The sequence below is a fragment of the Thunnus thynnus genome, chromosome 2 (genome assembly GCF_963924715.1).
Source record: "Thunnus thynnus chromosome 2, fThuThy2.1, whole genome shotgun sequence".
NCBI lineage: Eukaryota > Metazoa > Chordata > Actinopteri > Scombriformes > Scombridae > Thunnus > Thunnus thynnus.
The window spans coordinates 14,248,937-14,275,028 of NC_089518.1; the positions used below are offsets into that span (position 1 = coordinate 14,248,937).

The 26,092-nt window shown below is 39.8% G+C and overlaps 1 protein-coding gene across 1 annotated transcript in view; it reads right to left on the bottom strand.

Annotated features, from left to right (window-relative positions):
* The window catches only part of si:dkeyp-14d3.1 (transmembrane protein 132C), a 118,822-nt gene that overhangs the window by 33,379 nt on the left and 59,351 nt on the right, over nucleotides 1–26,092 (bottom strand). Inside the window, exon 3 of the mRNA XM_067604699.1 lies at nucleotides 23,795–23,941. Within this exon, the coding sequence (XP_067460800.1) occupies nucleotides 23,795–23,941 (147 nt within the window). The remainder of the gene's footprint in view (nucleotides 1–23,794; nucleotides 23,942–26,092) is intronic.

A 26,092-nucleotide genomic window follows, 5' to 3' on the forward strand; every position in this document is an offset into this window, starting at 1 on the left:
TCTGCTCTAATGACTACAAACGGTAAAGGCTGATGAATGTGTCTGTGGCTGAAATCTATGACATTTTACCAACTGAGATTCTCCAAAATGTCAAGTCCCTTTGTGTTTGACTCTCTGGTCAATCCTCTGCTTCATGGTGAATATCATCCCCCTTTTCTTTATTCCTCTCACACTTTACCGCAGGTGATGTGCACTGTAAATAGAACCTATAATCTTGTGGCTGCTCCTCAGAGCAGTTCAAAGGGATGCTTCACCAGTCGTCACCCCCCGCTAAGGTGTTGATGGTTGGGCTTGTCACCGCTGCCCTTGTTTGCCATAGCAGAGTGTAAATATACAGCATGCTTCGGCACGATCTACGGCAGGCCTGAATTAAGTCAGACGAATGGAGAGCGTTGATAATAAAATTTCCCATGGCGCCATAAGTCTCTGGTGCTCAGGGTTTAAATATAGCCTGGAGGCAGGAAAGGTCAGCTTTACACAGCAGCCAGAGGAGTTGGGAAATGGCACAAGATCTGTTAGCCACGTCTTGCGTGTCAAATGTAGGGACTCGAGGCCAATAAATTTCATGCATGGTCTCTGTGGCACACCGGCACAAAACAGCATCCTGTAATTTGAGCGTGGTGAGGTGGAGAGAGGAAGAGAGATGAACTCTGAATAAATCCACATGGTACTTGTTGGGATAAGAGGGCGCCTGTCCATGTAACATGTGGAAAATACTGTAAAGCACACAGAAGGAAAAAAAAAGTACTTTTAAAGCAATGTCAAGCAAGCAAAACATTGCCATGAAGAGAGATAATACATACATGGTAACTGTAAGTCTGGGAAAGACAACGGAGCAAGTGTACTGTGTGACATCCTAAATAATGAATAGGGGACTAAAAACAGGAAAATGATAAATAATAGAAAATGTTGTGTTCTCTCATATTCACATAGGTCTGACACTATTTTCACATTATTCTCATATTATTCAGGTTTATTCTGAGAGAATGAAAGATTTGTTGCGCAGCAGAGCACAACAACCCAATTTTCACATCCAACAGAGGTGTGTATAAATAATTAAGATGACAACCAAATAACTTGTGTCACATTGCTGTTACATCATAACAGCATACCGATCAGAGTACCGAGGCGTTGAAGGCATAGTGCGACATCGCAGACTTACATAACTGCTCCACAATACTGCGAATGAGACAGATGCTAATCTCTGCTCGCAGACCAGTAAAAGCCAGGAGGTTCATCAAGCAAACAAAGTTAACAGATGATGCACTGAATGTCCAGAAATAAACCTTTGAGCGCTCCACAATCACAGTGTGTCACGCAGGACCCGTGTCAGCCATCAGCCCAAGTGGCCTACTTTCTACAGCGCAGGCAGACTTTTACCACAGAAAGGTTGCTCTGGCAAACACTAAAGGCAGCGAGACAGACAGGCAGAAGAATGAAAGTGACAATACAGCAGAAAGGTTTGATTATACTCTAAGTACACAAGTACAGGAGCTCAACTCAAACCTTCAGAAAGTTAAAGGGCCTCCAGAAAAGGCATAAAAGTTGACTGTTATTAGTTTTTTTTTCTTTCTTCAAAGATGTCAATTATTTCCCTCCTTGCAGTTGGAAGAGTTTAATAGCAGCTGCGAATGCTGTGATTTTTATGAGGTTTTCATATTTCTTCCAACAATAAAAGTGCCAACAAAATATTGAGGTTATGAGAATGTACAGTATAGGGTCACAAAAGGCTTACTAATTCATTTTAAAATCCGGACATGCTGATAATTTAGCATTTTTGTGACAGAAATGTCCAATTGCAAAAGAAGACCTGTGTTGGATGACAGCAATATAAAAATGAGGCAGAGTGAAAGGAGGCAAAGAAATAAAATCTGGTGGTAATGCAAAGCTGAGATCAAGGAGAAGACTGAAAACATACAAAGACGTAGATGGATGACACTCTTGCAAGGGAATGAATGGAAACCGTGGCAGTAAAGAGAATGTCTTTTTCTCCGTTTTCTCCATGATTTAAGTAAGAAAATTGTTAAGATTTTCCATGCACAAATCTGTGACTATAATAAATTCAATGTGCATGGTGAAAATGGTTTATTTACAGCATTTTTTATGATGACTCTTAAAACACAAAGCTGTTGATGGTTGTATATCTAGCTAGTTTGGCAAAAAAGAGGGAACATTTTGGGCTTTTTACCTCACATACAGAGCCTGGCAGCAGTCCGTTTTTGGTTGTCTGCTGTACTTGACCCCCATTGACACGTCATAAAATGAAACCTGACAGAAACATCGTTGTCAGGGTGAATGTGACTCACAGACATCAACCATATACACCAGTATGCCATCCTGAGCCGACCTCTCCTCTCCAAGTCTGCTAATCACATGGCTCGCTGGGGGAAACTGTTCATTTCTCTGTCACTTCCAGCATGGGGTCTAATTCAATTAGCAACCAAGGGCCTGTGGATGTATGCCACACAGCTGGCCTCAGCCTGATAATTATCTGTAAACTAGCTGTGGTTTGACTAAATCTGAGGCCAGGCGGACAACCGGAGGGCAGCCAAAGGCAATAGAGAAGGGCTCTGCAGATAACAGGCCTTAAAGTTGGAAGCAGCTGGCCCTCCTGCTTTTGGGACTGGACTGGAGAGGAAATCAGACTTGACAAGGTGGTGCCAGAGACGGCCGACTACTGATTCACTGAGAATAGCACGGAGATGGCTGAGAGGAAGCTGTTTAGGCACATTCAGGATGCCCATTAATCACGATGACACCAACAGAACTGTAGGACATGCGGTGACACAATGAAATATAAGTAAAAAGCACTCAGTGTGGATTTATTGTTTTTGTTTTGGAGCTTGGTGTCATCATGCATTTATTTAAGGTGCTCTATGTAACATTTATATACATCAAAATATCAATGTAAAACAAATCAAATAACTGAGGGAGCTGTGATCATTGACATCAACAGCCTCTCACAACAATAGTATTTGTTAGTGCTATGACATTGCTATACTGTAAACCCTGTTTGCTACATGTCACACAGAGAAAGTTGCAAAACAATTTCCCACCAAATTCAACAGTACATAGATACAGGCTGCCAATATACACTCCACTGATTTTACACATGAAGTTCAGTTTACTCGTTATTAGGAGCCTACAAACCCTGTAAAAAACGTGGTGTACTCTGACGCTGTCATCAAGGTTACCACGGTTTGGGCTTGAGATGTAAAATGTATAACAGACAAGCTTTGTTACAAGCTGGAGGTATGAAGTTTGAGAGAAGTAGGCATTTAGGAGACAGAGGGCGTCTCATGCCACATTCATGTCATATCTGAGTTATCATAATAATGATTTTCTGACTTTTAAATGGCGTTCATGTCAACGTGTAAGTCATAAGTATGACTGGGAAGCTCAGACTGATATATATAACTTGGCAAATCGCCTGAATAGTGCCTGAAAACTGAACAAACATGAACGTCTTATGTCAGCTAAAGTCCACTGTACAGTGTTTTTAACTCTTACATGACCAACTCTGTAATCATACAACCATCTTGAGTTGTCTGATGGGGTGAAAGCTCACAAGTCAACATAGGAATCTTTCCCATTTCTACAATCCTTCCCATATGGCATTAATGGAAGACAAATTTGAGTTGCATTATGGGAAACGTAGGATCCAGTGTCTCTGGACCCTGACCCATAATAGTCACCATTCTGTCTCTCTCCAGCTTTATGGAAGAGCAACACTAAATCTTCGGAATGCCCCTTTAAGCATTCAAAATAATCATCTGATTATTTTCCTGATTTAATTGTTAAAATACAAAAATACAGAAAAACATCACAAATTCCTAAAGCCCAAAGTGATGTCTTTAAAATGCTTGTTTTGAGCTCGGTTCTGTGGCTTTCAGGTTTACACAACACTTTGTTTTCCATGTCCTTTCAAAATGTGCTGCCAACGAGTCCAAACTTCTAATGTTCAACTTCTGTCCTCACTAATTACACAATCTAAAAGCTCCTCTTAGAGGTGATTCAGCTTCATTTTGCCTTGATTGCAGCATGTCAGATAGCTATTGAATTCAGGCTGCAAGAAGGTTAAAGAAAAATAGATTTAAATGTCAAGAATAAACAGACACTGGACAGAGTTATTGGAAGAGTTTCCTTTCTAGCTGATTTCTCTAGAGAAAGAGCTATAATTGAAAGAGCTTCTATTGTCCCATTATCAAACTCACTGTGTCATCATGACACTCTTTGTTTAATCTTCCCCTGATGTGATAGGATCCATGTGTCCACTGCTTTGCCCAGAGAATAAGAGAGAGAGAGACAGAGAACCTTTGTGGGATAAATAAGGTGACATTTTCAGGTCCATTTTTTCATCTTTCAACTTGTAGATCAAGTATTTCTAGACTTCCTCTGCTATTATTGTCATAATTAGAATGGAATGATGTGGTCCCGTGTCTGGCAAAACATTTGAAGCTCAAGCCTTGCTCTTTTTTTTTTCCCCTGAGTATGTTTTATGTATGAGATACACAAAGTAAGATGTGGAGAACATACCACGAAGGGCTACGACAAACCTCAGCAGAGCAGCACGTAACGCTACTGATTCACCATAACAAGAGATGTTGAATGGAAACAGAATGGCAGATGAAGATGCATAATGCAAGCTGGTGGAACCAGAAGAGAAGCTGTCCACGACAGTCAGAGACGATGGTGTGTGTGTGTGTATGTGTGTCAGTGTGTGCATGTGTGGCGGGTGCTTCATGCAAACTTTAAACTACTTGTGGAGGGAAAAAAAATAATCAAATTTGTGGCTTCAGTGGTGCTTGAAAACAGCACCCTGAAACTCTGCTGTTCTCATGCTCCGTCACCTGGAACAGCAATAAACCAGTCAGCACAATGAAGCCAAGACACACACATACACACACACACAGCTACACATACATGTATGTGCATACACCATATATACTGTACACCAGAGCATCCAAGCATGAATCTGTGCCTGCACACACACACTGACAAACACGTTGGACCTAATCATTCATGACAGATTAGGTTTTCTGAATCTAATACAAACATCAATATGCAACATTCAGTCTTGACTACTGTCACCTGTTCTGCTATATGCTGTATAAGTAATATTGGCCGCTACGTAATTACAACTCCACAAAATCTTTTCAGAAATCATAAATGCACCACAAACCTCTCTTGGAAAATGGAGTAGTGCAACAATGGTCTCTTTAAACAACTGAAAAAACATTTTATATAAAACTTTCTACAATGAAACAACCCTAGTTATGTGTTCAAGAGATCAATGGTGCAAATGAGACTCTACATTTCTATATTATCGTGCAGCATTGTTATTAACATAGTAGATGATAGATAATATGGGTCTTATAATAATATCTTGCCAAAGTGTGGTGCTGTATGTGAATGTATTTTCAAAACTTTCAAATAGGCTTCTGCTGCTATTATTTTTAAAACAACTGCAAGCAAAATTGTTGCTACTACTACACTATTACAATGGCCATAGCCATGGATTTTAGAAATACTGAGGCCAAGAGTCCCCCTTTTGACAAGCCACAAAAAAAAATTCTCTGCATTTTGAAATATTAAGTAAATTGTTCTGCAAATTTTTATCTCTCTACCTGATTGTCTAAATGCTATTTGAAGGCCTTCCACACTATGCCATGAATATAATACTGGAAAAATATGAAGGGCATGGTTTTGGCCTAAAATGGTCAAGAGTTTGGAACATAAATGTAAAATGTAAACTCTTGAAATTTCCTGAGAAAATACTGAGGACATGATGTAGGGGCGTCAGTTTTAAGTACAGCCCTGACTATTACTAACCCAACCCATTGTTTTATCCATTACATTAAATATGAAAGGTAAACATGAAGATGGACAGATGGAAAGACTGATAAATAGTTGGTCAGTGTGACAACAATAACATAGAATATCACATGAATAGGATAGAATCGATGCTAATAAAGTTGTATATTGATAAGATATTTGATACAGAACAGCCTGGGCCATCAGGAGAAATAGCTTGTGAAATCCGTCTCAAATTTCTCCAAGCTGTGGGTGAATTTCATTTCGCTGCCTGAGGGGAGCCCATTAGATGCGAATTACACTGGGCCACTTCTAACAAGCATCCACCTCAGAGGTCAGAACCTCTTTTTAGGCCTGATTTTTGAGGAAGTATCCCAATGGTCACAGCATGAAGCACAACCTCTCTGCTGAGGGAGCCCTGACCAGAGACCAGAGTGCTTAAGTCACATTTTCAGGGCCCTCTGATGAGCCGTCTCGCAATCAAAGCAAATCACTCAGCACCGCCATGTACTGTAGTCATGGGTACGGTCATGGGCAAGAGTGAAAACTATAAGGTATTGATTTGAAAAGCAAAGAGAAGGATAAATGCATATGGACTGGACTTTCCATGGATACTTATGATTACTTATGATTACGCTAATATGTATTATTAAGCACAAAGGATTTTGAGTGTGGAGGTAGAGAGCTGTACTGAAATATCAAATCTCTACAAGAGAAAACGTAAGCATAAATTCACTTATGGTAAGTCGATTAGTATTTTTATATTCCAAAGAGAAGTTTCCAGTCAAATACAGTATGTTTCTGTGAAAGTACAGAACAGGAAACGGAGGAATGAGAAGGAGCAAAGCCAAAGGGTGGGAAGCGGGGGTTGCGGAGTTGGGGGGGTGGTGGGTGGGAGTGGAGGTGGAAAAGCACCCTCAGACGCCAGATACCCAGCGGACCTTTTCAATTCAGCCTGTCCAGAATAGAAAGAGATAGTGACAGGAGGAGAAAAAAGGTGTAAACTCCCCCTGAAACACTGTCAAATAAAGGGAAGACAGGAATGAGAATAATAGTGATAAATGTCAGCACGGTGTAGCTGCCTCTGTGGCTTTGGAGGTTCATGGTTATGCAGAGATATAGTGTATGTAGTGGCCACAGGAGGGTTGGAGCTGGATAGAAGAGAATTTGTACAAGACAATTTAAAATGATCCAAAAGTAAGAGAGACTTGTTTTACATGATGGTTTAAAGGACCAGTCTGTAAGATTTAGTGGCATCTAGCGGTGAGGTTGCATATCGCAACCCAATGAACACCCCTCCCCCCCTCCTCCCCTTCCAGGCATGTAGAAGAACCTGTGGTAGCCGCGAAACTCATGAAAAACAAGAAAGGCCCTCTCTAGAGCCAGTGTTTGGTTTGTCCGTTCTGGGCCACTGTAGAAACATGGCGGTGCAACATGGTGGTCTCCGTGGAAGGTGACCTGTTCCCTCTGTAGATATAAAGGGCTCATTCTAAGGTAACAAAAACACAATTCTTATTTTCATTGGATTAAATACTAATTAAAACATATTTATGAATATTATATTCCATATCTGCCAAGTCTGTTCCACTAGATAACACTAAATTCTACACACTGCACCTTTAAAGATATGTGCAAACCTGAAAAATCACCAAATTTGGAAGAACAATCACTAAATTTGGAGTTACACAGCTTTTACTGGACTGCGATGTCTCTAACAGATCTCAAAGGCGTTTTGGTCATAAAAGTGACGACATAAAACTTCCTTCTAAGTAAGACAGAAATTAAGAAAGACACCAAATTTAAAGCATCTTTTTTTTCTCTTTTATCTGACAGCAACAATACGTCCCTGCAGTCTGTGAGAGCTGTTTCCATCCTCCTTCCATGCAGAATGTAAGCTATAAAGATCCTTCTGTACAAAACTCCCGCAGACAGGAGCCACCAGCAACCAACATTAACTTGTCGATATGACATTCAAAACGTCAATTTTAGATTTTATTAAACTTTAATACCGTACTTCCTGTGAAAGTATGGGTTTGTGTTGGGCATATAGGTGTGCATGCACGTGCGTGTGTGTGCATGCACGTGCGTGTGTGTGTATGGATCCATGTGCAGGATTCCTGTATTTCAAACATGTTGAAGTGTTTCCTACATGAAGGCTGCAGTGAAACACTGCTGATACAATCAAGCGAGCCGGAGCATCCCTCATGTTGCTATCATTTCCTCCAAGATACTAAACCAATACCTGTGATTTATGGTGCGTCAAGTGACATTCATTTACACCTCTCTAGACTGGCAGAACAGAAATAGAAGAGATACTAAAGCAGGCTGTTAAAAGAAGGTCTCTGTTTTTAAGGTTGTGTTGGGCATGCAGCGTGATGGAAACAAAACATATTCCTTTACTGACTACAGGAAGCACAAATCCTTTAACTCATATCTGTTTTGGCACACTAAACCACCTCAAGTACATTCTGCAATTTCATGCCATAAAATAATTTCCTGAAAATGTCAAGTACAGTTAGCACAGTAGCCGCTGATGTTAAACAGAAAAACAAAACAGAAAGAAACATTCTACAGAGGAATTTGTGTCTTTTTATGGTGAAGTGGTTGACTTAGATTTAAGTGCTTTGACATTCATTTTAAAGCATTTTCTCCTGGAAGTTAACCTTGAGGTAAGTCCAGCATGTTTCTGCCACTTCACTAATGAAATTATTTAATTTTTCCTTCCAAATCAATATTTTGTAATCATAACCAACCACAAACACACAGTAGAAAAAATGGTTTTGTTGTGCAGGTGTTTTTGGGGATGATTATTGTTTGCTACCTACACAAAATAATTAGTCTGGCAATATAATACTTTTTGTTTTGTTGTTTTTTGTCCACAAATACCATAAAAATGCAGACTCAGCCCCAATCCCCAATCCCATTAATTCCTACTGAGTCACTTTTTAAAAAAATATATTTTAATAATTTAACAGCTGGGCACTGTAGTTTTGGGAGTAAACAGAGCATTTGTTGGGGACTATTTTCTGCCACAGATTTGGTGGGCAAGTGAGTATTTCCGGCAGTAAGACAGCGTATGTGGGATTCAATCAAAGTGTGTAAGAAGTGTAAAGAAGGTACATGTCAGCAAGTGCGATGATGTGGCTCACTGATGTGTTTTTAACAGTTTTTTGGACAACAATGAAGCTCTACAGCACACAGGAATAAGATATATCAGGCTCTGGCTACACAGACAGTACTTGTCGTTAGGATCAATTCATTAATGGTTTTGGTCTTTTCATGGGATTTGTTGACGGTAAGAAAAATATAGAAAATAAGCAGGCTTCTCCTTTAAGTAAGACACATATAGTTAATAAAAGGTGTTCTACAACAAACTCTTCCCAACAGACAAGAAATACACTCTGGAAATGTAATTTCCATTTATCTTATTTTTCAGGAGTGCATAAAGGCTGGTACATTTCAAATAACCTACAGTGCCTGAATTAAAACCCACTTTTAATAAGCATCAGATTCCCTTTAATTTAATCATTTATTCTTTACCCTCTTTCTAACGTGCACACAGAGAAAAAGGCTGAGTACTATTAATTATACAATTATAATGAACCATGGGCACAAACCGAGGGCTTCTGGCTTGTGTGCATCAAACCCAATAAGGGGATCAAATTTCCGATTAGCTTAACAGTGTTCTGCAGCATTCATCAGCTAAAATATTCAACTCCCACACACACTCACTGCTCTCACTCTCTCCTCGGCTGCTCTGGCTCACTGCCTAAGTCATGCAAACTGTTACACACAACTAAATGTACATGGAAAAAGAAAAAAATGGTTTTGGTTTGGACACAGGGAGTTTTTGTCATTTCCAACAAGCATGTAATACCACTTTTATAATTTAAATGTTAAGTTGACAGGTTGTTCAGCTTCTACACACACAGTAACAGAGAGTATTTTACACATTTTATCATGCAAAAATACACTGTGGCAAGAAAGTAGAGACACTATATCTCCAGACAGTCAAATTAGTTAAAAGTCAATTTATCTGAGGGGGTAAAAGGAGGAATGTAAAAGGTAGAGGAGTGTCGAGAGGGGAATATTCCATTATTACATTTGTTTCTTAACTTGCTCTTGATTGCCTTGAGGGAAACAGGGCACAGTCGGTGTGTTAGCCCTGGCTCAAACAGTGGCATATCAATTCCCAGACAACAAAATCTCATCCTGGAGTTAATGAAATGCACCATAGCAACAATTGTCTAATCAAAACTAAATGCTTTTCTGCAGCGCAACATCATTAGAGTCCATCAGCTGAAGTAGGCTCCATGGTGTAATGGATCCCTAATGACGGTAGTTATCATCACCGGTGACCTCAGACCTTTTTGCATCAGACATCGCTTCCCAGTCAGTTGCACTCTATATCTGTCTCATTCATAGGAAAGCTATCTAAATAGTAAATTGCAATATAATAAATTGCTACTTGTCCCGACAGTTACACTCAATTTTCCCCACATCAAAGCACTCATCTCAAGCCTGGATAACAGACATTAACCACTAGGAACAGCCAGCAAAGCTGCTGATAACTCATCCACACACAGACACACACACACACACTAGGGGGCAGCAGACACTGAGCCCTGGGGCAGTGATGCAAATTTATGTGCAGATAAAGTGATCCCCCCCTTTTACAAGCTCCCCCTGGTTGATCTGTGGGTGACATCATGTGACCGTCAGGGCCTGTCCTTGCACCTGCAGGTGCTGTGACACTGGATGCGCCTGTCCTCCTCGGAAAAGTCCTTTAAGACCCGCAAAACCTGGGTCCTTTCAGCTCTACCACCGTTGGCATGGCAACAGAACCTGCAGAACACACAAGAGTCATTGACCAAAGGGGTCCAGACTATCAGATCAATGCTACTCTATTGCAACCTAGGTTTTAACCCCCTTCACTGGTGGGATGTGAAAGGTTAAACTCTGGCTCTGTGAGACACAAAAGGGGTGAAAAAGTCACAGAAAGATCAGTTCAATATTGCAGCATGTGTTTTGCAGACACGTCAACAGTAAATAAGGAAGCAGATGTCTAATGTGCTTTAACAGCAGAGAGAGAGAGCGAGATCTTTGCCAGCATCTTATGAAAGAAGTGGGAGACTATTTACCTTACATTGCAACAGCAGAGACTTTTAAAACTAAATGCAAAACCCTCACAGTCTCACATGTAAGCTCATGCACACACGAGAACACGAATGTACAAGTCTCTCTCCCAGTGTTTTACAACCATAATGTACTATATGTGTAAACAGAACTGTTTTGTTTGTGATAATTACAGTGTTCGTGAGGAAGTGATGCGGAGGCTGCATGGGCATGATTGCCTTGTGCCTCTGCCTTAATGCAGTGTCCCATGGATCAGAAGGGTGAGAGGTACAACTCCTACCTTCTCAGCTGTCCTTAAGAGGTCCATTTTATCTCAGAGCCTCATAATAAATGTATGTGACTCCCACACGCTGGATTCACATTAAGAGAAATCTCAAAAGGCTTCCAAATGTGTTGAGAGTTTCAAAGAAATTCTCTTTCCTACAATGGTTACAACAAATTCATCAGTGATTGTGAAAATTATCGATTTCATGTTCTACTCATCAAACAATAAGAGCGCAGTGCATCAGCAGCCTGTTGAAAGGCTGCCTAGTAATCACAAATGGCCAATTTGCATCCACTTTGAATGATGTAGTGAGGATTTGACTGCTCATTTACTACGAAAACACAGTAATTACATCACAGATTCTCTCATTACTTATTGGATTAATCTTGAACGTAAAACGATATTATGAATGACTTGACAACATAAATTGAGAATATAAATAATAGTCTATATTACAGTCTTTAGATTGTGGGGAAACAATTTACTTAATCTCAGAAAGTTACTTGACTGATCTCAGGAGTCACAATCAATCTGCCTCAGCAATAAAGTTAAAAAAAATTAAAATTTAGAAGCTTTTCACATCTGTAAACATCTTTGAAATCCCACTGTGCACAAACATCAGTTATGCAAGTGGACACATTGACAGTCACAAGCCAATTAACGGTAAGATTAGTTAACATTTTGGATTCATAAAACCCCTGAGCAGTTATCATGGGCTCTAAGAGTTGAACTCAAGGACCCGAATAGCCATCTTTAAAACACAAGAGTAGCATTTTACAGTCTCAAAGCACTATATCAGCACCTTCTCCCAGTACACACCCGGCTCCCAGTCAGGAGTGCATTTAGGTATTAACTAGAATTTAGCCCCCTCTCATGCACTACTTAATGAGCTCAGTGCTAAATTACTACCAAAGCAATTACACACACATCATACTCCCCAACATACTGCATCCACTATACACACAACAACAGCACTAATTCAGACGGGGCATTTTATAAATAAAACTGTATACTGGTTAAAATACGATCATGTTAATATTAAAAGAAATCTTACCAGTGCACATAATACATATATCGGTTGGCTTACAGCAGCAGAATTTCTCATTGATCAGCAGTTAAGGAGTGTGATGTGAGCGGCTGTCTTGGCAGAGGAGAAATTATAAAGCATTTTGTTAACGGAAAAACTGCCTCCACACACCCAGGGGTCTGTGTGCAGAAATGAGACATTGATCCATAATTGGAAGCACTCAGTCATGAAATCTAAAGACTAATTAAAGAAAGAGAGCTTTAATGGTTTTCATTTACATATTCAGCGCAGTGATTCAATGCTGCTCACCGACTACGGCCTGTGAGAGATGGAGGGCTGATCCTGGAGCGGTGAAGGGTTGAGTTAGATCACACTGTGATAGACTAACGACAAGTGTGTGAAATGTCTGACTGCATCAGCGTGAGCCGCTCTCACAACATGACTAAAATGCGATTGTGACTTTGCCGTCACTGACAAACACATCAGCTGTGAAAAACATGCAGCTACATTATGCATCAAGGTCTTTTAATGACGATAAATCATGAATATGGTCTTGGCACAAACAGCAGCGGAGGTAGAAAGGTCATTGTTTAACTCCGGAGATGCTGGATGTATTTTTAGTGTGACCTCCACAAGATTCTGGTGCCTCAGTAACACTTAAGGTTATTGTACATGTGTGTGGATGAGCACGAAACTGTGCTGAGTGTTTATGTGTGCAGGTTCAAGGTGGAAGAGGTGACATGTACAAAGTGTGGCATCTCATCTGGAGGCATGAACATGTCTGCTGGTCCCGCTGTGTTGAAGCGCTCAGGGTCTAGCTTCTGATACCCCTGTGGCCCACCAAGGTTTACACACAGCCTGATTACATGTCAGGGCTGGTAAGTCCTGCTGAACAGGCGCTGGGCTGCAGCAGAGGTGTGGCATCCTACTTTTCGCTGCATGTTATCAGCTGGGCAGAGTTCTGCTTTCAACTTGTTAGTCTAGGAATGATAACAGAGGACAGCCAAAGATTGCTTGTCAGTGTTAGCATGCACAGGTGGAGGATGTGCATCGTACCTTTTCTGTTTGTCTTCTGGTTGATTGAATCTGCTTTTGACTTAAAGCAGAACTGTCCATTTGTGTTCTGTGCGCTGAGTTTATCATCATTTGCATTTGCGACCCATTCTTGTGGTTTTTTTCTCCAAATACTGCATCTACACCTTTCTCAACAGCCTAGGGTCTCTTTTAATAGGCTCATTTAAATATTTCTCCTATGCAGGTTGGAGGAATGAGACAGCCAGGGTGCCAGACCAGGCATTTCTTTGAGAGGAATAGGCTTTGGTATAAAAGCCAATCATCTTGAAGGCCAAGCTAAACTGAGGTTAATTGGAGCCAACTGCAGGCCAAGGTTTCTGTAGCCTATCCAGTTAGATAAATCTGTGGGGAAAGAGTTTCTGAGTGAAATCTGAATGGCGATATTAAAGACAAGTGGGGCTTATTCTCACTGCTGTGTTGTTGTTTATCAGAGCCAGAGTGATGAATGAGGGAAACCTCACTGCAATGCAATCCAGACTGAGTTCAATAGACTCTACAGATGTAATTAGAAGAGAAACAACCACTATGTTTGTCAGAATGCCTGTAGACAATTGCATGTTTACATCTCAACCCACTTTGCCTCCCTGGCTGAGTGCTACCTGCAGCGAGCACAGCAACTGTTTTGATCCAACCACAGGTCTAATTTCACCAAAACTGCATCTGTCTGTGCTGCGTCCATGCTGTGCTTATTGGTGGCCTTTGTTTCACACTGAAGGATTTCAAAACAAACCCAAAGGCTCCTGATTCTTCACAGAGGGAGGATGGTAACTCTGAGAGGAGTTGGTTTGTCCCATCCAACTGTGTAGCTAGCAAGAGCTTTGTTTCTAATGAATATGAGCAATATATTAAGGAGGAAAACACCCTAAACAGTCTATTTAATTAGTCATTGGTTAAACTTAATTTTAAAATCACAGATATGGTTGATAAAAGAGCCAAAGTCATTACTTCTCTTTCAGGTGCCTAAAGGAAAAAAAAAAAAGGAGGGAAGCGTTTTACATTACAGCTCACAAATGACTGTGTAAATATTATATACATATGGTGTATCAATTAAATACTAACTGGGTACCTACCAGCACGTAAAGAAAGAAGTACAAGGAATAAGGGCTAACAAATTTGCATTTAGGAGCTGGAACAGACTTTGTAATTACACTGGAAAAAGGGTGAATGAGTGATTGCTTTATTTCACAGTCTGCATACCTTGTACTTACACTGTGACAAGAAAGCTTTCCCGCATTTTCAAATTTTTGCCCTGATGTTTTTGTACTGTCACCAAAAGGTAAAGGCCAGCAGCAGAGATGGAATTACTCATGTACTTTTTCCAATATTTTTTATGCTATACATTTTCCAATAAATTCAAATAATCTTTTTCCCTGAGTGACTGTATGTGTATCTGGCTGCTTATGCTGCTTAAATTATGGCTATAGCAGTTTGGGTACACCCTCCTTCCTGGTTTAGCCTTATGTTTTGTTGCCTAATACTGTACACGTTATACTTTTGTACAACTTTTTGTTTTTTAAAAGGATATCATAATTATAACATAAACAAGACCATAAAGTTGTCTTTTTGCCTTGTGTCTTTTGGTCTGGTGTAGATACCCAGTGAGTAATTTACTGTTACCCTGTTTTTTTCAAAATGACATTATGTAATTTGCAGTCTGTAATCTAAAGTGTTACCAAAAACATGATTTAAAAATAGTTGCATATAAGTATGAATACTATTTACATTCACAATTAATTATTAACATCATTCTGTACATACATTTATATCCATATTACATACATTTTGATGCCAAAATTATCCCAAAGTGACAGCAACTTATCAAAAGAACATGTCAGGTTGTTATTTTGGAAGTTAGTGAACACCAAACACCAAAAAGAAACATCACACCAAAAAAAAGAAACAAAAAAAAGACTAATTGTAGATATAAATGTAAATGTAAATGTGTGGTGTGACTACTCAGTTTTGTTTTTTTCAAAAACTGTTGCACAAGAAAAGTGGAAAATAAAAAAAAAATAATGTAAATGTAATGACCATAAAAAAGCACTGATTTGTTCTATTAAGTACAAAAACAGGTTTACTATAAGTACAAAAAAAAAAAAAAACTCCAGTAATGCAACCGTCCAAACAGTGGTGGCTACAGTCTAATCCTCCAGAGGATTAACCTCTAAGAGCAGGATATTCACTCATAAACCTTCACAAATCTGAAACACATGAACTGGCAGGAACACATGCAAACCTCAATCTGTCTCTCCTCTACACATACACCATAAACCACATGGTGCTGGCCACAAAAATATTCTGATGGACAGCATCCGCCATGGCGTGACTGAAGCGAATGCCTGATACCATGCAATCCATCATCACTGACAAGCTATTGAAAGCGCAATGTATATGCAATGTGATGTATGAATATGTTTTAAAGGGTTATCTTAGCAACTTCATGCTCACCTGGTGCACATATATAGCCCACAGTACATATCAGATCTTCCCCAAAGAGTGTTATTACTGTCTGATTGGTGAACTGGGGGAAAAGTGCAATGAGGCACATTGGGACATTATTTCCCCATATTGTTTCCTTGGCAATGGAACAGAGGAGCAGCCTGAACAGTCAGATGTAATCGGGGCTGACTGCTGTAATCAGCTGGCTGTCCTGGGAAGGCAAAGAATATGCCACATCTCTGCTCTGGTCATGATAAAGGAAACCAAGCCACATCTTTTCCATTAAATGCAATTTGAATGTTCTTTTCTCATCAACCTTACATTATAGCACCTAATAACACTCCCAGCATTCACTCCATCTTGATAAAAAAATGAGTGTCGGAAAAAGCTGTGACACGTCTAGGCTGTCATACACGAACATTGATCGCACATCACTTCTATTATTAAGAGATGAACAAAAAATAAATAGAGCAGTGGAGACAGTTGTGCATTGGTAAATACTGCCAATGAGGCTCCGGTGAGTGTTTACAGTAAATGGAGGCCACAGGGAATAGGGCTGATTCATTATTAAGGGTGTTAGCATTAAGACTGTCAAGTTAACATTCCTGTTTGCCCCTAATGTAATTGGGCTATTTCATTTCAGCCTTGATTTATGCAGCATTATACAGCATTAAAGCCTTCGGTGTGTGTGGCCTGTTTGCAGGGCTGCTGCACCTCAAAAAACAAAAAAAGTCAAGATGGTCTAGCAACTAATTTCCAATCAAGTTTGACATCACAGAAGTAGCACTGTTCTGCCAATGCACTGATTGTAAAAACATACATTTATCTTAACAGTGACCCTGTTTCAAATACTTGATCTAGTTTTTGATTTAAGTATATATTTTCACTTTAACAGAGCAAAGTGAACACATTTTTAACTTAGACCCTGCGGGATATCAGGCAAAGAATGATACAAGAACGTATGGTTAACATTTTTTCAGGGGCCTTGAGGACTGCAAAGCAATCTCGGGCCCTGTGTTTCATTGCAGTTTTGCTGTGAATGTCACAAACTATAAATAATTATGTTCTTAAAGTCTCTCTGGACTTTGAAATTGAGATGAATTGTGAGGTCCCTGCCAAATCTCACTCGTTTTTACATAGCTGTATGATTTCCCTCCCCTCTGGGATCCTAACCATTCACACTGATGCGATTTACAAGCCTGCTTTTAAGGAAAAGTCATGTGTCTTTAGAGTGAAATGAATGTTGAATGGACTGATTAATTACATTAATCCTAATTCTATGCAGATTTGTTCTAGACAATATAAAACAGGTCAAAATGAGGCTGTTTGAAGTTTGAAAAAAAAAAAAAAATTAAAGAAGATATTTAAATATACAGCGCGTATGCCACTCCCACCCCACCTTCTCCCACTTGGACTAGCTCTCTTGTGGAGTGGCTATAATGAGTGGACTGCCGGCTGTCCCCCCTCTGGGTGTGGTGTGGGGGATTAATGAAGTGGTGGCTCACTGGGGAGATCCATCTGCACCCAGACAGTCTTAATGAACTACCAAGGCCCAGACATGGCACTTTTACTGTGGCCTCCACTTATGGCTTATGACATGCTGAGGAAGCAGGACTGCTTTTGTTTTGAATGGGGTTGCCATTAATGGTGACAAAGTGAACTTTTCAATCTACTAGAGTGCACTTCAGCCAATATTATGTGTACTGCACATAGCAATTTTGTCCCTTCCTATAGAGACTTGTTTTGATTTTTTTGATTTACTATAGCACCGTCACTGAGAATCTGAAGCTGTCAAAGAAAGGGTGCCATGTTCCCCTCTGAATATAATGGGATATTAAAAAATAATCTACATATATATGTGGCTTTAAGTGCATGCTTACCGTAATGCTGTCATCTATCTTCATGCAGGCTCATATAAATCACAGGAAGTCAGGTGTATAAACAAGGCAAAAAATCTTAGTAATTTACAGTAAATCCGTTATTCAGTTAAGTAGCCTATTTTCATAATGACAAGAAAATACATTTCAAAAAACTGTCTGTTTACGAAGTCCTTCCCCCTTAATTACTGTTGCTACGTTTGTCATGATTTCCTTGCATGGCAAATGTGCAATTTGTAATGTAATGCTAGGATAAAGTTATATTTCACAAGCAAAAGAAAAAAAAAGTCCTCAACCTCAACAGCTGATGATCCATGTAGACATAGAAATAATAAAAGGGGCAGCATTTTTCATGTATTGCAAGATAAAGCTAGTTAGCCTATCGCTACTATTGTAGTAAATGCAATTAAAATGTTGGCCTATTTGTTCTAACATAACCCTTGGATGTTTAACATAGGAAAACAACATTTGGACATGTAACACAGTGGTTAACTGTATTCTTTTATGTTGTATTTCCAACACTATGCTTTACTTTGACATTTCAAAGTAAAGCATAGTTTAATTTAAGATTCAAGATTCAAGATTAATTTATTATCATTTTACAACACAAGATTGTATAACAAAATGTAGTTTGTAGTCCTTTTATGCTACTCACAAAACAGAAATTATATAAATGGATTAATAAATAATAAGTCATAAAAATAAAATTATTTCTTATATTGGAGTGCAGTGGATGAATTAAGGAGTCTCACAGCCTGAGGAAAAAAGCTGCTCTGCAGTCTGGTGGTTCGACAGTGGATACTTCTGTGTCTCTTGCCAGACGGCAGCAGGGTGAGCAGGCTGTGGTTGGGCTGGGTACTGTCTTTTTAGTATCCTTTGGGCTCTGTGAAGGCTCCTCACCTCACTGATATCACTGATGCTCAGTAGATGGGTACCGATGATGTTCTGGGTGGTTTTAATCACCCGCTACAGAGCCTTCCTGTCTTGTGCCGTGCACATCTCATACCAATTTGTGAAGTTTCCAGTCAGGATGCTTTCTATTGCTCCTCTGTTAACAAGTTAACAAGAACTTGGGATGGGAGTTTTGCCCTCTTAAGTTTCCTTAAGAAGTACAGTCGTTTCTGATCTATAATATCTAATGCAAGTTTAGCTGAGGTTGCTGGAGTATAAAGTTCCCCACATCAAATACAGAGCAGGACAGATCTGCTATGATTATTTTAGACTCAATCCAAAGTGTTTTGTCTAAAGTCCTTTATTATTCAGTGTGATTTGGCGATAAAATCTTAACTAGTTTAACTGACTGCAGCTTTAAGTTGTGATACAGTACAACTGGAACAGATCTCACTATTCATTAAAACATCTCACAACAAAATCCTGGACAGCTATAACTCATTATTGCATGCTCAATAGATTTCTTTCACTGAATTAAAAAGAACTGACATCAGCTGTTTGGTGGCATTCCCTGTAGGGTGAATCCAGCTCTGTATTTTTCAGTCAAAAGCCAAACCCGTCTTTACACTGTATAGCACCCCTTGATGAAAAACTGTCACCTCGGTATTAGGCTCAATGCCGCCAGTCAGGGAAAGGCAAAGTGTGCAGGTTTGCAATACCACAGAAAAATTTCAATGTCTGCAGGGCTGAGAGAGAGATTCAAAATATGTCAAAGCTGCAAACCAATGCGGTGTTTGATCAATACTGGAGAAAATATTGTATATTGTTATTTTAAGTTGTAAAGCAGATGATATGTCAGCTTGAAGGGTGAGTTCGAGTGCAAGTGCACAACAGCAATGTCTATTTTATTCATTTTTGAAATGCGTACTCACAGAGAGGAGGGTGTGGCCGGGACATCAGCTGTGAATTGGAGGAAAGGAGAGACTCAGCTGGCCAGGCTGAGCAGCTTCAAGTGACTGACTGAACCTGCACATACAGTACACCTGACCCATCAGTAACGCTGTGCTTTCATGCTTGCGATGGCGCTGGGCTCCAATCATGGCACACATACACAGGCTTCTATTAGCAGTCCCAGAGACATTCAATAACACTTACGTCCATTCCGCAATCCAAGGTCCAGTGGCAGTGCCAACGGGCCATTTGTACAACGGCTGACAGACTGAGCTCTGATTCCAATTTTCAGTCCTAGAGTGTGTGTATGTGTGTGTGACAAGATGAAAATCCAACCGCGCTGCAATCATGAGAGCTGTTACTGATGACATATATGTTTGCTGGTGTCATTAACTCAGTTACTAACAGCTGTGCACCCTGGGCAGCTGAGCCACTGCTGCCCTTCCATCGATGGACACATACTGTTTGCTTTTGATGTGAAAATGATTCACATACCAGCCGAGATAGCCATTTTAAAAAGGAAACTTTATATATATATATATATTTAGGAATTCCATTTCAACTGGTAAAGAAACCACAATAACAGTCGGCAGACAAAAACCTTCAAGAGCACTTAACCTTGAGCCTATTTCTGACTTCTTAGTATTGGCAAAGATTGGGACTGAGAAAAAAACATTAGTGCAAAGAGGTGTACGCTAAGTGGCAGTCATAACCAGTTATGTTGGTGTGGGAAAACCATTCAGAACACTTGATGTTCTTGATGTTTCATTTTATAATTCCTTCAGCTTTCCATTTTTTCTGACTAGGTATGACTGAAGATGCTAAGATAAAGGGAGTACTTACAATAATGAAAAGCTGGGAACACTACAAGGCCAAATGATATAATATAAATGCTTGACTTTGAGTGAGCTGAGGTAGAAAATCCATGTAGAGTGATCAACTTTCAGGTTTTTCAGCTCAAACTGGCAGTGAATGGCTCGTGAGAGTAGGGTGAGATGCAAATTCTGTTAGAGATAAGAAGAAGAGATGTAAAAATGACTCTAACATCGAGGGGGTTAAATAAATTGTACTTTTAGAAAGAGTTGCTCAAAAAGGGAAGGCTGCATTGTCTGAGTTTTAGTGCAGAGATAGCACATCCAGTGTCAGCTAACATAAATGGAAAATCACATTCACCCTGTTGTTAAAAATAAAAATAATGCAGCAAACAGGATCCACATGTGTTTGACCTATACAGCATTCACACACCTCGTCATCCTCCTATCCTCAGGGAAGGAGGAGACAGAAGAAAGCAGACTGAATGACAGCTCAACAGATGAGATAGCTATGTCTAATCCCCTTCTAAAAGAGCTACATTGAAATGACTGAGACCGGGGAGGACAAGACGAAAGAAAAATTGGAGCATTGTGTATTGTATAGCCATCACGGGGTGTCTTTGGTCTTCTCTCTGAAGTGACTTTGACAGCTGTGGGGATTAAGGAGCAGTCCATCGTACATGGCCCAAACAGCACGGATTAGACTAAATATGCTCACTCTTGTCTCTGGCTCCTTCACTTAGTAAATCAATAAAACATGGTTTTATTACAGTCGTGTGTGTGTGTGTGTGTGTGGGAGAGAAGGTGAGGTGACAGAGCAGAGAGAATAATACCTGCATGAAGGAGGAGAATGGCTCCGGAGGGAGGGAGGAGCCAGCTGCCAAGTGTTGCTGCTCACTGCTGCAGTTTGCTGAAAGCTCCTTTTTATGTTGTTCAAGATGCTGCAGCTCTGCTTAGAGCCACGCACAAGCATGGTATATTCGATCTGTGAGAACATTACTTTTTGAAGGCCAGGAATTCAACATGGATAAACTTGGCCAGCATCCTCACACTCTGGTTGGCAAGTAGTTTTGTTGGATTTTAGAACATTTTATTCTACCTTTAAACACGCTTATTTCCATGAGAATTCAGTAAACGGTTGACAAAAAGAGGCAATGTGGAGTTCAGGCTTCATACATATACCTTACTGACAATGAATCTCATAACAGAAATCATTCTCAGGTGAGAGTACAGATATTGTGGTCAATATAAAAGAGGTTGGATGAGGCAGATACAGACGTAATGATTATCAGCAGCAGAGTTTGCATTGCCGTTTATTTGCAGGCTCCCAAAACCTTTCTATTTATAAGACTGAGCTGTCAAAAGTTATTACACGAGTGAATGAAAGGTCTGGAAAGAAGTTTCAGTGCGGAGGCGACTTTGAGTTCCCAGGGCAGCTCATGTTTGAAACTGACTGCTCATAAAGTCAAATAAAGTCTTACTGTATGTTCTAAGAAGTGAAAATATTGAGCCCACGTAAAAGTCTGCCACTGACATCTGAGTGTAACCATCAGCAACCGGCATGACACATCTCAGCTGCTGGTCTGTATGTAGCACTGCAGTATCACATAACAAATTGCTGTATGAGATGTCTATTAAAGAAAATCTTTATTAGCTGCTTCTGATTTTACAGCCACAACCATTCAATGGCAGGCGCAGTTATCTTTGTTTTATGTGCTGTAGCACTGTAGTTACACTATAATCATTCCTGGTAGTGATGCACTAATAGCAGCATGTCTACACAAATCACAGGACAACCAGAATGAAACTGCATGTGTTTCATACACTCCTCTACACTTATATAACCCCTGCACAACTTTGATTATAAAGTTGAAGTTACGATGTCAAGTGTCCTGTTTTCTTAAGGCAGTGGTTTAGAATTTGCTAAGTAGAACGAAAGCTAAAGAGCAAATAAGCAGAGCTTTCCCAACCCCAAATCTGCCTCTAATCCATTAAATTACACCTGTCACTAGAAAGTTAGATTTATTAAAACTACTTCCTGATCTGAGAAGGAAAAACCATTAAAACACACAAAGGCCTTCAATCAGCACATAATTATCACAGCAACCTTTTTCCCAGCGCTGGCAATCACTTCCCTATCTGCCAGATTAGTTTAAAGGACATGAATACAGATAGGAAATGACCAAAACAACTTTGAGGCTATGGCAGTGGAGAAAATAAATATGCAAATAGAAAGAGAGAGTGAGTGGGGGGGTGTATAGGGTGGGGGCTGAAGGAAAGGGAGGAAGAGGAGGAGATATAGAAATAGTCTATTAACTTTTCCTTCCACACAGTGGTCTCAACAGACAGATCCCATGGCCTTTATGTCAAGTCAAGTGTGTCATTTCAGTAGGGGGGATATCACTTAGATAACCATTCATAGTGTTTCAGTGCCTGTGTATCTCATCAGCTGCACTTGGTAATGGTCTCTACAGAAATACAAGAAGTTTCAGGAGATTGAGCTATTACAAAACCTATATCGGACAGTAAATGATGGTCATAACTCAATAGCTTAGCATCGAAAAGTGACAAAACAAGAATGTGTAGCAGCTCTTAATTAAATTAGGTAAATTAGTAAAGTTGGTTTTGCATAAAACTGAAACAAAAATATAGCTACTAAAAAAGTAGATTGTTTTTAAAAACAGAACTACTTTTGCAGCTTAAACTTAATATGAAGACAGTGGGAGGCTTTAGCCAACCTAAATCACTGAACAGTTTGTTTTTATGTATTATCAATCAATATATGATTATTCATTTTATTCACTTGAAACAGTTTGTTTTCATATTAACAATGGAAGAAAGTAATAATTATCATCAAACTCTGCAGTTCTCCTCATCTCTAGTGTTTTGCTTGATGCTAAAATGATGCTAAAACAGAGCATGTTAGCATCTTTCAGCTAATTTTTTTTTGGTTTAACAGACACTTTTCCTTCCACTCTCAACAACATTGCTTGCTTATTTTCTGTGTGAAAGTACTGATAAACCCACTGTATGCTATCCGCCCAGCAGTAAATGGCAGACAGTCAAAGCTAGCAAGTTAGACAAAGTTAGCAAATAGCTGGTGAGTATATGGTAGCATCTAGCAGCTAAAGAGCCAGATATTTCCCTCAGGAGTTGTTGGAGAAACCAAGCTAAAAAGACAGTGAATATTGGACTTATATTTGGTGGCCAGAAACACAACCTCAAAATAATTCCTAATGTGTAAATAGGTGACTGGTCGATAGCATGTTTGCTGTATAAACTTTATAAGGTGATTAGTGCAGGTACTGTAATACATCAGTTAGCTTGTAGGGAAGGGAGGGGAGATCACGTAGATGTTAGTAAGTGTTTTGTTTTTTACAAAAAACAGTGAACAGAGAGTGGAAACAAGACAGGTCTGCTTGAGACACATTCATATCTTTGTATATTTTACAAAGGTAACCAGGTGACTTGATGTACTCTTTTAAAGTGAAGTAATTTATCTGCTGACCTTTGCTGATCATAGCTGGACTCCTTCCGGCGGCAGTGGAGAGTCACCACGCGGTGGCCTTCGCTCCTCACATCCTGGCTGACTATCCACTGAGTGGGGTTGCTGGGACGAGCCCCAAGAAACGTCACCCCCTCTTTCAACTTCACTCTGTGGAGAAAGAAAGACATGCGTGTGAGTGTACGAGGCAGAATGATTCTCTTCTGTTATCAAGAAGATCCTCATTTCAGAGAGTCATTGGATGTACCCAGCTGATCCATGTATGGCAGCTGCGTCCAGAAAGACAGTGATTTTTTCCCTCCCTCATTCTGTCTAGCAATACATTATCCAGATGGTTCACTGCACTGTGTTGACTTCAAAAGATGTCCCAGCTGTTATCTTGGTTTTGATCACACTGTTTTTGTTTCTCCAGAGGACAACTGACTTTTTTAAACATGTGTGTTATCTTATGTGTTCCACTGGTCAATCAAATAATCAAACCAGCTGCTATTTTAATAAGCAGTTTGTGCATCTTAAATAGTCTGATACAACAAGTATTGATGTACAATTTTTGCTAAAACTGAATTATTTTTTATTCCAAGTAGTACACAGTCATATAAAAAAAATTCAAAAATAACTTTTCTCTGACACTTTGGGACCTGTCATTCACGGTGGGTGTGCTGTTTGTCATAAAATAAGGGTATAAGTGGGATGTGACCATCACCATTATGGCACTCTCCTTTACCTTCCTCAGTAATAGATTCATTCTCTCGCAGTCTGAAAAGGACATTATGAAAGGATTTCTTTGACTACGACAAAATTATAGCATCAATATCCTTGGCTCGGTGGACTACAAAGGAGGAGAAAGTCTGTCGAAGAAAAAATAGAAAAACTCCCTCAAAGGTAAAACATATTGTAAAGTATATTCACTGTAAAAAGACTGATCTCGGGTGAAAGTGTTGACATAAAATAGATTTAGACTAATGTTCCATAACATAACATGGTCAAAGGCCTGTGTGATTTTGTCTGAGGGTGACAGCAAAGTTCCAGGATTGAAGAGAAGACTAAATTACAACAGAAGGGCCAATCACTTTCCCTATCCAATCCATACCAGGTTGACAGATGAGACCAAAGATAGGACTTTGCTTTCATCTTGAATTTGTTGCTGCACTTAAACATGCACTATGTGATTTTCTGTCTGTATGCCAATGAATATATCTGCCCTCTCCAGTCAAGTCTCTTTCTTTGATGTGATGTCTTATCGTGTTGTGAAGGGGGTTATATTCGGAGTGAAAATGGGTAATGTGACAGATGGTATGCTTTCCCTCTCTATAAGAATGAAGATAAACACTACACATAAGGGTCACTCCGAATGCACGTGTGCATGTGTGTATTCTATGTGTGTATGTGTCCATGTAATTGTATTTTTGTGTTGCAGTGCTTCCAGGATGATTTGATGTGCTTTTGCCAGCTGCTTCCCTATCTAGCATGTGTGTATAAATGATGCCTTATAGACATTTATACATTTTGCCACAATGAGTCTCATGCCGAGATCAGAATACAAAATATTTTTGTCTATTGAGATGAGACCTGTGTCGGTTTGGGCGATCACAGAGTTACAAATTCTTGCCATGACATGAGAGACATGGCAGACTACACATTAGACCCTGACCAATTATTATTGCATGCCGTCTTTCATTTCACGACTTGTGTGACATACAGTAGTTGATCAATAAGGTTACTGTTCCATCTGTCAGTATCAACAAATACTAGGTTGTAGGTGTGCAGAATACGTATGTGTGCAGGGGGTGATGTTTCATCCACAGGTGTGATTGATTTGGTTTGCTGCTCCTGACCTATAAGCGTGAAAGCCAGACCCTTTACCGTGTTTGCAGTTGTATACGGAAGAGTGATCTGCGCTACTATGGCTCAACGTCCCCGAACATGTTGTAGAAGTTGTCAAACTAGGAGCGAGAAGACAAAAGAATTCTGACATGCGAATCCCAGATACTTCCTAGATGTGGTTGACTTCCACTATGACACACTACATGGGATCAGACAAGCTGTTGTTGCACCTGACACACATTTTTGTTCCTGACGCCCCACATGTGAGAAAATAACCCTGATGATGTCATCAGGCTTATCTCAGTTTAGGCTTAAAAACTACAGCATGTAACAGAAAGCCTGTGTTACAGCTGAGGATGTGGAAGGTAAGAGGAGCGGGGGTTTTACCATAGAGGGACAATCTAATGAAAATATGCTCTTGGTTACATTATGAGTGCTTTACAGTATACAGTATACAGTATTACAGTATTGTATTTT